The 12,590-nt window shown below is 41.4% G+C and overlaps 1 protein-coding gene across 1 annotated transcript in view; it reads left to right on the forward strand.

Annotated features, from left to right (window-relative positions):
* The first annotated feature begins 35 nt into the window (after nucleotides 1-35).
* Nucleotides 36-12,590, forward strand: part of LOC128732367 (mucin-1-like) — a 34,579-nt gene continuing 22,024 nt past the window's right edge. Inside the window, exon 1 of the mRNA XM_053825615.1 lies at nucleotides 36-145. Coding sequence (XP_053681590.1) covers nucleotides 36-145 — 110 coding nt within the window. The remainder of the gene's footprint in view (nucleotides 146-12,590) is intronic.

A 12,590-nucleotide genomic window follows, 5' to 3' on the forward strand; every position in this document is an offset into this window, starting at 1 on the left:
AAATAATTGCCAATGCTAGGCCCAGACGGACGACGATGCCAGTACTTGTTGCGGAATCCGCGAATAACGAATGTCACACCCAATGTAAATGCACTCAGCAAATGATCGGATGTTCAATAGAGGCCCATCGGGCAAAGGGTATTGGGTAAGGCACACGGTGCGAAGAGGATAAAATTCAATCAGGTGTGTATTTCTGAATGCCTAGCTTCGGTGACATATACTATTAATGTGCACTAACCTGGAAAAACATAATTCTGCGCGTCCTCTTCTCTCTATGCCAGTACCTCAAGTACCACCCGTGGTGAGGTTATCCAGTAGCTTCAATGTTGCGAATTATGCAAGCGATAAATTGATGAATGGATGGAGGTTCCAAAGTTCTAATGCCGGATCCCAGATGGTCACGGATCGATGAATTGTTAGCTCGGTACCGATGAAAATCAATCGTAGAAGAGACGTGTAAGTATGATGATTTCACGCTTCGACTGGACATACACACTGAACATGTAATATTTACCCGTGAAACCGGAATCCGCGCTGGTCCAGTAGTAGTCGTAGCAAAGCCGTTGAATTCCCGCTGAGCAGATAGAGAATTAGGTTGTCACCGTCGATGGTTCTGAGTTGCTAGGTTGGGTTGGCAATCAGATATTCCAAGACAATCCGATCTCGGAGGGCGCAGCAAAATTCCCAAACGTAGAATCCAGATAGATTAGTAACTGCTCCAGTCCAGTTGGTTGGAATAATTCCAAGAGGGGGTACTATTTAGCAGCAAACTCCCACGCCAAGTGACGCTAAGTCAATCGAAATGGCGGAGTTGTCCTTTTTGTGGTCAAAGGTCCTTTGTTGAGTGAGGATGTCCTTTGTTGGATGAGGCTGTCCTTTGTTCGTCAGCAATAATTGGCGTCCTTTACCAAATTGCAATGGCGCTGATAAGCGTCGGCGGCGACGCGATTGCCTGATTTCGTCACCTTCCTTTTATGAGCTTCCGTGGATTCTTCGCCGGTCAATCATCCGGTTCGAAGGACCACAATGTAGGGTTCCTAGCTGCGGGTGGTCCAAACTCCTTCGATAACGTGGTGCAGCGGTGCAGTCAGGTCCTACATCGACCAATGCATAAGCGGAGGAAAAGTAGAATCCAATGGATTGGTAGCCAGCTCACAAATTCCAGATGGGTCCAATGGTGTGCCAATTCGGATTGTTGATAGCCGCAATAATACGCTCCGTGGTAGTTATAAAAACCAAGCGTTTAATGATGACACGTATATTAACTATTATTAACTAACGAACAACGTATATTCAATTTAAGGAGTCTAAAACAATTAAGTAATAAATTGATATGGGAATCGCGTCTGATCCCGACGGTGACTCAGGTTCCAACTAACTATGAAATGCATCGGCATGCACTGCGACCCGGCATCCAGTTCGCGCCAAAGTCGCTCAATTTCGAATTTCGAAGATCGAAGATGGACCACTCCCGAGATGCGTCAGAGCGAAACTCATGCTCTTATCATTGCTATCAGTTGCTGATTGGGTGTCACTGATGATGAGTTCATGATGATGACGGATCCCCACGATCGTCCGCCACAAATAGAGATCGACGAGTGTGTCGCAGCCGAGAGGAAACGTCCCAGTGTTTCTCACACGACGTTATCAGCCGAGCCAGTCAGTCGAGAGTGTGATCGCCGAATTGTGATATAATGGTCCGTGATGCTGTCCAGGGTTGTAGGCTTGGGTGGATCGTTGTAGTCACAAACAAGACCCTTTGGCTAACTAAATTGTATCCCAATTGAAATGATTGATAAATGTTCACATAATTTGGAATACAAAACCTTAAAGGTGGTCTGCTATTCGAGACAACGAAGCTCTGTACAATATAATGAAGGAGAGCAAATGCTTCAAATTGAATATTTAGTCATTGTGAATTAATGTAAATGTCTTAAATTTTAGTTGAAATCGGAGAAGGTGCTTTCACTTCATTCTTATCGGATTCATATGCTACTAAACGACCAACATTAGTAACAATTTGTATAAAAGCAACTTTTATCCGTCTGATTTTGCTTCTCTCTGTGTTTGGGTTCTAATTTGAGTATTGGATCTCCGACCACCCTACCAACTACGCCGTACCGCAACGCATCAAGGTTCGAGGTTTTTCCCAGGCCAATTTTCCATTTTCCAGCTGGCAGTTATTTTACCGTCAGTTTTTTTTTTCGATCTCAAGTGGGATTTAGCCCACTCGACTGGGATTTTTTTCCTTCCATTTCGAAATACAGAGAATAAAATCGTGAACTTTGCCCTTTAACCATCATCATCATCATCAACAACATCATCCTCATTCGTTCGTTCGTTCGTTCGTTCGTCTGTCGTCGACAGGCCCACTCGAAATGGCGAGTCCTTGCCACTCTCATTCACTCTCGGGGAACTCGGTCGGGGCGCAGTCAGTCACAAATTGACTTGTTGAATTAAGTTGCCGTTCCGCGGGTAAGTGTGTAACAGGCAGTCCGTCCGGCAGTCGTAGTTGTTGTGTTTCTTTTTTTTTTCTGATTCCTCTCAGTTACCTTCTGCGAAGGATTCCACCACTTGCTCGCTCGCTGCTGACAAGGAGTCGTCGAGGCAAATTGCAACTGAAATGATCTTCCTCGCGTGCACCTTTCCACCATCATCGACCGCCGCGGCGGCGGAGGATGAAGCTCAGAACCTGGCTGTTACTGGCTGACGATAATGATGCTGTCGTTCGCGGGTGCAGGAGGGTGCGGGAGGACCAAACAGAATCAGATGAATAAAAATATGAAATTGTAAAAATAAATGAGCTTCAGTCGGTTTTTGTGTGAGGATGTTTTTTTTTGCTTTACCGACATTGCTTTCGAAGGTTCGCTTGATTTCGGGGGAAAAATATAATAACACCACTTGTTCTGGATGAGTTCACGCGCCAACAAGAAGCTGCTTTTCATTCCGGGAGCTGAGACCTTAAAGGACCGTGTTCCATGAGTGGGCATCAGCCGTCGGGTGGGGTGTGTGTTTGCGGAAGGTAATGAGATTAAGCACTTCAGTATTCATTCGCTCCGTGAAAAAGTGGCGGAAATTTACTGCGATTGCTTTTCCGAGAGCCCGGCCGGGAGGCGGGTGGCGGGCGCGCTTGCAGTCGAAGTCGAAGTCGGAGAGTGGTGTTTGCTAACTTTGGCTTTTTATTTCTGGCTTCGTGAGCAAACCTCAACGATGGGAAAAAAACGTAGCGGATGGAAAGTTTGGCGGTTAATTGCGAGCTGTGGTTTGCCAGCGGCTTCGCAAATTGTACTTCAATTGGAATCGTTTGATGAGATGCACCCAGAAGCGGTTGACATTTTGTATTATTAGCGCTGGCTATTAATTAAAAGCTGGTAATTTCCTAACGGAGCGTTATTCCAGCAGCAGCAGCAGCTTTTCAAAACGATTTACTCTCTATTGTCGGGGATGTAATTTAGGTTATTTTCGGTTGTCCTTATTGTGGCAATAAATCACTGCCAGACCACCGGAACTAAGCGCCACAATCTTGTACCAACATAGATAACAATCAACTCAGTGGTTCGGTTCTAATAAAACCTAGCAAATGATTTATGCCCGTTGAATTTAACTCTTCCCCGTCCGATACGGGTCTCGCGCGGTCCACGGTTCACCTCCGGGCGGCGAATATCTTGAGCTCCCTCGCCGTGCCTCATCCTCCAGAAGACCGTAAGACTCTAATTTGATTTATACGCCGTACGAATTTGAATTCCCCAACAGCAGCGGCAACAAAAGGAGAGTCAGATTTTTGAGGTTTTCCTCCCCCGCTGGTGCTGCCTGCCCTCAGCTCCTTCCGCGTAAGCCAAGAAAGTTAAATAGTTCCGCACGTGCTTTCCATTCCTGTTGCTGCTGCGGTGGTGTGACTTGGACGTTGGTTGGCAGCATTCACCTGAGGATTAATTTCCATACGCAAAATCTAAATAAATTTTATGTTCCACCCGAAGGAACCATCATCGGAGCGAGCAGCTGCTGCTCCGGACATCATTATCATATTTTAGAAAAATATGAACCGACGTAAGTCGACGTTGTTGTAGTGCAGTGCCTTCGTCCTGTTGCGGAGTGGAAAAGTAAGCACGCGGACAAACGACCGACAACAATATTTATTCAAATTTTTATCTCCGGTACATATGCTGGTTTTTTTTTTCGTCTCTTTCACCATCCTATGCTGCGTTCCCCTCGTTAGATCCTGGTCCAGACTCCAGAGCGTCTTGTGCGAGCGAAGAATGGTGCAACACATTGTGGAACATGAATTTTTATTCATGAACCACCACCGGAGAGGAGGATCGGCGGTGGCATGGAATCAACAGCCCGATGTCGTAACAGTGAAGCCCGTTTTGAAGTAACAACCGTCTTGAGTAAAAGATAGGTGCAGGAAAAGAATCTAATTATTTTATTTCTTCCATCATTCTAGGGTACTCCTAGGGTAAGTCCAGTGCGGAGCTTATCACTGTTAAAATTTAAGAGGATTGTCCCTCCGGGAAGATGCACCTCCTCGTGCTCGGGAGGGGTGACTTTCTGTCACAATTCTCAAAAGTTACACGAGCGCTGCTCGCTGTCCGATCGGTATCAGCTTTTCTGTTTCTGCTGTCGATGGTTTTGGTTCATTTACTTCCGGACAGACTCAGAATTGTATTCTTGTAGCGATGGCTGGCCGAAAGTACTTAAAGGACACCATAAATATGTGACAAACGACGGCGAGGGAACAAACGTGACTAATCTGATTACAATGTTAAAGTTTCGTGTACAGAAATATGTTTATTGGTGCAATCTAGCGGAAGTCAAATGTACTTGACTATTGTATTTTTTTTATTACATTTTTCGTTTCAACAGTTTGATTCTGAACAATGCTGTTAAAAAATCTGTTTCCTGGATGCCACACTCTTGTATGAGTTAACGAAAATATTTTGAGATTCTTGATTTGCAATCGCTGAATCAATGTGGATAACAAATATGCGACAAAATAATGGTCCTAAATTACCTCCATGCGGAATTTCACGCCGAGCAGGAAATTCGCACGATTCGATACAGCATCAGCTGTAAACTGTCAATAATCAGAATCAGTGTCTTCTATCTAATTTTGATTCTATTTTCTCCCTTTTGTTACTCATTTTTGGTTCGTTTCAAAAACTCACTCAACTTTGCCTTTATTCTCATATGGCTTTTCTCCGATTTTTACACTATTATTTGATAGCTATTTGCCAGTTATATTCCACTGTTTTATGCGAGTTTAGCTGCTCTTTCTCCGAGACTTTGTTTTAATTTATTTCTATGGCCATGCTTTTTCGGTTAGTACCTGAATGTTTTACTGACTAAGCTACCCTTATATTCAGTGGTCTAATACCAAGTTTTTTTTCTCGCCCATTTTATCATTCCATCGTGCACCTCACACTAGCCTCGGCGACGATAATTGTGTTTGTATGATTTTACTTTGTTTCTGCCGTCGAGAAGATAGACTATTATCTACTCAGTTAGTGCGATAGAAGCAGGCAGTCTGCTATATCTACGGTAAGTTTAGTGATTCTACCACCGTCGGGTGTTTCTTCTTTTTTACTTGTATCTGACTTTGTAGGCGGACAAGACTGTTTTTTGGAAGAATGATAAATTGGATGAACTGGAAAATTTCGGTATACAGACCAAAAATATATTGGATCGTGGGCAGCCACGCTCTTTCAGTTGATACCAATGTTGCCAATCGAGCGAGAAGTCAACGTTGCCTGGTCACACGCAGGCATGAAACAAATAGTCACCGTTGCTGTGTGCAGACATTCTGCTACCTACACACTCGCGCATGCAAACCCTCACATCGTCTTCCTGCATAGCTTATTCGCGAGGCAAATAACTCCTGAGCAATCAGCTACCCGTGAGCCATAGAGGCGCACTGGGATACAGGTATTGCCTAACATTTTCTTTTCTTCTTCATCTTCGCCCCCGATTTTACTCACTTTAGACTTTGGATTATTTTGCAGCCATTCCTTTTACTTTTGAATATGTTTTAACATTTCTTAAACTAGAGTGGAATTTCGATTTTGACCTGCCTCGATTTTGACACGGATCGATTATGGCAACAAAAATTTGCTTAAAAATCAAAAATGACGAAAAATGAAAAATCATGACATCAGTGCTTTTTGAATATCAATTAGTTGCAAACGCAGAATAATGATATTTAGCCCATCATTTTTGACACATTTTTATAAAAAAAATTTCATCAAAAAAGTCTCGATTTTGGCAACATAGGCGACACGCAGTTGTTGCCAAATGTGAAATCCTACTGTATTTTTCTTTTTTGTGTTAATTCCGTCTTCTTTATTTTCTCACTGTGCGATTGATTATTTTTTAATTTTCTATGGTGCCTATTTTAACGGGGCATGAACGATTAAATTTAAGAAAAAATCAAAATTTCCAAATTTTGATTTTACACACTTTTCCTTTTATTTTGATACTAATTTTGTAATAATCTCTTCGGGATAACACGTCGCTCCTTAAAAAATTAAGATTTTTGAACTTTATGTACCTTTTCCTCGGAAACTAATCTACGTATTAGAACTAACTAATTTGTGTTTTGTTGGTAAATGTATGGCAAAGATTTTTATAACTTTTGAGCTGTCGCCTGTGTTGCCAAATCGAGATCCTTTTTCGAAATGAATTTTTTTTATGTAAATGCTTTAGAAATTGACTAAATATCATTAATCAACGATTGCAATCATTTTATGTTTAAAAAGTCCGCCAAGTGCTTTCCGTCCGGTGCAAATAAGTTATTGACATCCTGCGGTAAGAAGTAATCCTACGGCAATGAAAATATTGTTCGAAACCACAAAGCTTTTTTCATGAACATACCGAGGGCATCATTTTTTCGTCATTTAAAGTATGTATGCAGAAACTGATTGATATTTAAGCATATTTTTGGAAGTGAAATACCTTGTGTTGCCAAAAACGAATACTTTTGTTGCCAAAATCGAGGCATGCCAAAATCGGACCGTGCCAAATTCGAAATCCAACTGTATAATAAAATATCCCATAGCATAATTATTAAATTTTCAACAGTCTCCGTTGGTTTGCAGCATATGCGCATTAAATTTTAGCGTGGTTATTGATATGGTAGGTGGACAAAATGACCGCGCCATCGTAATTTTGCAATTTTCTAAAACTGGCTGTTTTAACAAAATAAATAAAGAAAATAAATATATTCAGTTAGTTAATCTCAGTTTCTAGCAAGCAACTTAAAGCTTCCTGTGACAGGAAAACCGATTGAAAATAACTTTTTTTTCTGCAAAACACTTTGCTTTGAAGAATTTTTGTTTGCGTGCTAAAACATAATACTGGAATATGGCAAGGCAATGTGGTCTCCCAAAAAGAAAATGATTTCCATGTTGAACTCTAATCTTCTGCTTGATAGCAGCAACAAATCTGATTGGTCAGGGTGTTACCGTTTTATTGGACCTATAAAACTATAAAACAGATTTATTGCGGTTTTTTATTAGAGTGGTGGAGCGTTTGGTGAGAAAAATGGTAGAATATGAGACCAAAAATATATAGGGTAGACTAATCTCAAGTTTTTAGTCTTGACCTTGAAATGCGGTCATACATATATATTAATATTTTTTGAAACGATGGTTCTACAATTGATGAAGGGACGGTAGGGAAACAAATGAAATTTTTTGGTGAAGGTGGGGAAGAGCGGAAAGGAAAGGGGGGGGGGTATTGGTAGCTATGCTTGACAAGTAGTCATTTTGACTCCTACCTTTTGTCCAATACTGGAAGGTGCATGAGTCGAACCAAGCTGTAATCTGAGATTACAACCGGATTCGAACCCACAACACCCGCCAGGGCATGTGGTTCGCTGGTACTTGTACCTTTGAACTATAGAGGCGCTGGACAAAAGGAGACCGCAAAATCCACTTCTCAAGGATAGCGACGCGTTAGGTTGGGTTATCGACACATATTGTGCCGCTTCCTACATCAATTGCAGATTACCACCGAGCGAGAAGTTTTAATCTAACTACTGTTTACTTTCAGGACGACGACACTATGCCGGCCCTTACGACTTGCAAGGTACTGCACGTGACGTTGTTCGTCTGTCAGCTTGTGTTAGCCGCGTTTCTCAGCGCGGGTTTTCGAGGGAAGGCCCCGTTCCTATGTAATAGACTAATCTCAAGTTTTTACTACAAGGTACAAGTACCAGCGAACCACATGCCCTAGCGGGTGTTGTGGGTTCGAATCCGGTTGTAATCTCAGATTACAGCTTGGTTCGACGCATGCACCTTCCAGTATTGGACAAAAGGTAGGAGTCAAAATGACTACTTGTCAAGCATAGCTACCAATACCCCCCCCCCCTTTCCTTTCCGCTCTTCCCCACCTTCACCAAAAATTTTCATTTGTTTCCCTACCGTCCCTTCATCAATTGTAGAACCATCGTTTCAAAAAATATTAATATATATTGGGTAGTTCAATTGGCAAGTGGGACTCCAACCCACACTTTTTCGGTTGGCGCGCGTGTGCTTTGGCCATTAAACTATCACCACTCAACCCCCTTAATTAGTTTTATATCTAGTTTCCATCCCTCCAGTCTAATCATTCCCGTATACGCACACACATGCGCACATTTATAAGAGTCACATAGAAAACTGGTATAAAACACAAGATAAATAAAAGGTAAAATTGAAACAGTAAAGAAACAGTTAGAAAATAAGTGAAATGAAGTCAAAAGATTATATTCATACGAATGAGCAACGAAGTCAATTGAGAAAAGAAACCAATAAGTCAAAAATAAAAGTAAATAATAAACGGACGTAAGAAACATACTCAGGAAAAAAACAATACTAAAAGAAAACAGAGGAAAAAAATAGATGGAGAAAAATAAAACAAAAAGAAGTGAAAGAAAATGAAGTTTCAAGAGGAAAACTAACAAGAAATAATTAGCCAATTGAAGTTGATTGAATCGAAGAATCAACAGAAAACAAATGAAGAGGCGAATTAGGTGTAGGCTGAAAGCCCCTGAAATAAAGGATAAAAAATGTTTAGAAATGTTTAGAAATTAGAGAGGATAACTAGTAAATAAATTCACATAGCAACAAAAAGAGACCTTGATTCGGATGAAATTGTTAAGTAAATAAAACTTTGTAGAATACAGTAAATGTTCAGTTCAATTTCAATGAACAATAATTATATTTAAATAATAAGAATAATAAAACTAAAAGTACAAAAAGTCCTAAAACAAATAGTAGAAAATGAAAGGAAGAACAAAACAATTAAAATACTAATTTCTAGTAAAGAGAAAAGTAAACACAAGACGAGAGAAAACAAACAAAAATCTAATGGGACATGGGAATCCAGAAATGGCTGCAGCAAATTGAGAAAACCTAAGAATAATAGAGAGAAATGGTTTTCCAGGACACTTTTATGGTTATTCCGATTTGTTCTGGTGCTGATTAAAGCATTTTGTTTATACTAATACTAGCTGATTACCCGATCTTACTCGGAGCCCCTTTGCCTCTCAGTCACTTGTGCATCTGTTATTGTAACGAAAAATCTCATAGTGCGAAAAACAAAACCCTTTTTTCATTTTAATGGGTCCACTCTCTTTGTCAATTTCATGTTGTCCCTCAGCCACTTGTAAATCTGACTTCTTCCCGGCAATCCCTATAAATCGACAAAAAACCGTTTTGAACCTTCCCTTTGTTAATAACCACCCTATCCCCCCTTTCAGAAATCCAGCAACTTGTACAACTGCTATCGTTCCAATTGCAATTGAAACGTACCTCTTTACCCATTTGAACCTGTCTTTCCCCTTGTAAGGGACGATCTCCCTCTTTTGTCAACCCCCTACGCTGATTCTTTTATGCCAAAATACAAGTGTTTGACAAACGACGTTTAATGAAGAACAGTCCAGAAGTCCCGGAGCTATGGCGAAACATACATTCATACTCAACGTTCTTCGTCCCCCTACTTGTCGATTGTTACCCAGTCAGCTCCCTCTTCTGTCACGTAGCTAATTATGCATTGGTTTGCACTATGAAAATCACTATAATGGAAACTAAACAAAGGTCTTTTTTACCATATATTCCTCTTCGGTGCAATCCCCTCTTTTCTCGAAGTTATTTGCACAACTGCAATCGATTTAAATGCAAGAGAAACGCATCCCTTTTTACTTAGCCGCTTGTTAGGCCTCCCCCTTCTTTTGGCAACCTCCCAGTGGTGATTCCCTTATGTCAAGTGTGCCAAGTTTGATGAAGAACCATCCAGGCGTTTCGGCCTGGAGTTAGGGCCTCCCCCATTGTTATGAACCTCCCGCCCCCTTTTGTCAACCCCTTCAATTCGGATTCCTTTATGTCAAGGAATATGTGTGCCAAGTTCGATTAAGAACCGTCAACCGTCCAGGCGTTTCTGAATTAGGGCCTCCCCCCCCTTTTTTGTCAACCCCCTTAGTACTGATTCCCTAATATCAAATAACATATATGCCAAGTTTGGTAAAGAACCGTCCAGGCATTGCGGAGTTATGGCCTCCCTCCCTGTAACGAACAACCCCCCCTCCCTCTCATCAACCCCCAGTGCTGATGCCCTAACTCACGCTCACTTTTATATATATAGATAGGCTATTTTAGCCTTCTTTTCCGAGACCCGTTACCTTTTTCAACTTTTATTTTTATACTGTTTATATTTCTATTCTACTTCATATTAACCTCTTATTAGTGCACTTTTCAAGCTTTACCATGTACCTTAAATTTTGGCACCTAATGTCGATGATGTCGATGATCAGCTTTTGCAATTGCTTGTATTGTCACTTTTGATTCTTTTACACACTTTATACATATTAAAAGAGACAAATCTCATTTAGTTTTTATTTTTTCATCATTTTCCCACCGTTTCCAGACTAAATTGTTTTGACTTGAACTGTATATCTTTTCAGTTTTTTTTTCAATTTGTTGTTGAAACTGTTTTTTTTATTTATGACTTAGTTTCACCCACATTTAATTCATGTTGGCTTATTTTTAACTCCTCTTGCACTTTTTTGCAAATGTTTTTGATTCATTTCTCGCTGTTTGTGGAATATTTTTAGACTAACTCTCAATTCACTCAATTCTCAATTCAAATTTAGTGATAAAAAGTAATGCAAAGACGGAGCTTAAAAAGAATTAAGTAAGATTAAAAATTATTCGCAGATGAAAAAGAGCCATTAAACATTATGAGCTCTTTTTTGCTGTTCTTATGAGATTTTGAATTAAACACATATTTTTCGATTCTGATTCGTTTTTGATTTTATATTCAATAATATAATGTAAGATCGACTACGTTTGAAAACAAAGGGCTCCAAGCAAGATAAAGCCTCTAGCTAAAACTATTCGTAATCCTGCAGATTGATATTCAAATCCATTTCCACTGGACTAATCCAACTCTTTGTTCCCCACCAGATTTCCGGCAAGCACTGCTCCAACAAGCTCATCATTCCGGATGATTGGTCATCGTAAACATTAGTTTTTACGAGAGGGCTCCCGACCTAATTAGGCACTACATCCCCCCTCCATTGTGGACGAACGACAACAAACAAAGTGACGCCTATCTCCATCGCAGGTCCTCATCTTTGTTATTGGACTCCTTTTCCTCGAGCACGCTCCAACGGCGTTGGCCGTAATTTACGACCACTCACTCGAATCTTCGATGATTTTTATTACTTTCTCCGTTCGAACGGACCACCGAGAGCAAGCCTTAAACGGGCACGCTGGGTGGGTGGATAATTTCCCTATGCCCAAACCCAGCTTAGTTTTGCCTCCGGATCAAGACAGGGCACTCCTCTCATCGCTTCAGTTATCATCGGATAAATAATCACTTTGGTAATTAGAGAAAGTTGTACTTTTTTCCCGTATTGGTCTCGTTGGTCCACCAGTAAATCTCCACTCTATTGAGAAAATTTATTGGATTTCCAGATTATTGCCCGATTCTGGTGCTTTGCTGTGCATACGGGGGTGTGCAGTGTCTCGTTTCCAAGGCACAGAGGTATAGAAATGCTGTTGTCCCCTCGGAAAACTTTACATCATTTTAATTAGCTCCCAACTCCGCAGTCCGGAAGCGGTCCTTTCGGTGAAAAGAACTCCTGGTGGCTGCTGCGGCCGGCGGTGCAGTCGCAGTGCGCAGGGAAGGTATGTCACCCTGACGACATCTCGCTTGAACGCCCCCCGAAACTGAAAACCGTCCACCAGGACCTGGGCATTACATTTGTGTTGTCGCCATTGAGGTACGAAACCGGAAAATTTTGTCAGCTTTTCCGGCTGGGTCCTGATGCTGTTGTATGCATGAAATTAAACGAGAAACCGGTTCGGCCACATGCACAATCACAACCCCGTACCACCACGGCACGGAACGATACGGCACCGGGACTCCGGGCCTGTCACTGTGAATGCCAGGCGTCAGGGAGAGAAATTTTGGGCAGTCAACTAGCTCGGTGGCAGAGACCTTTTCCCGTTTCCCGCTGTGCTGTACGGAGCGCAACGATAGTGACTGGGTACGATTGCTAGTTTTTCGGATTTTGGCACCCTTTCCTTCCAGCCATGTTCTGGATCTCCGCA

The sequence above is a fragment of the Sabethes cyaneus genome, chromosome 1 (genome assembly GCF_943734655.1).
Source record: "Sabethes cyaneus chromosome 1, idSabCyanKW18_F2, whole genome shotgun sequence".
Classification (NCBI taxonomy): domain Eukaryota; kingdom Metazoa; phylum Arthropoda; class Insecta; order Diptera; family Culicidae; genus Sabethes; species Sabethes cyaneus.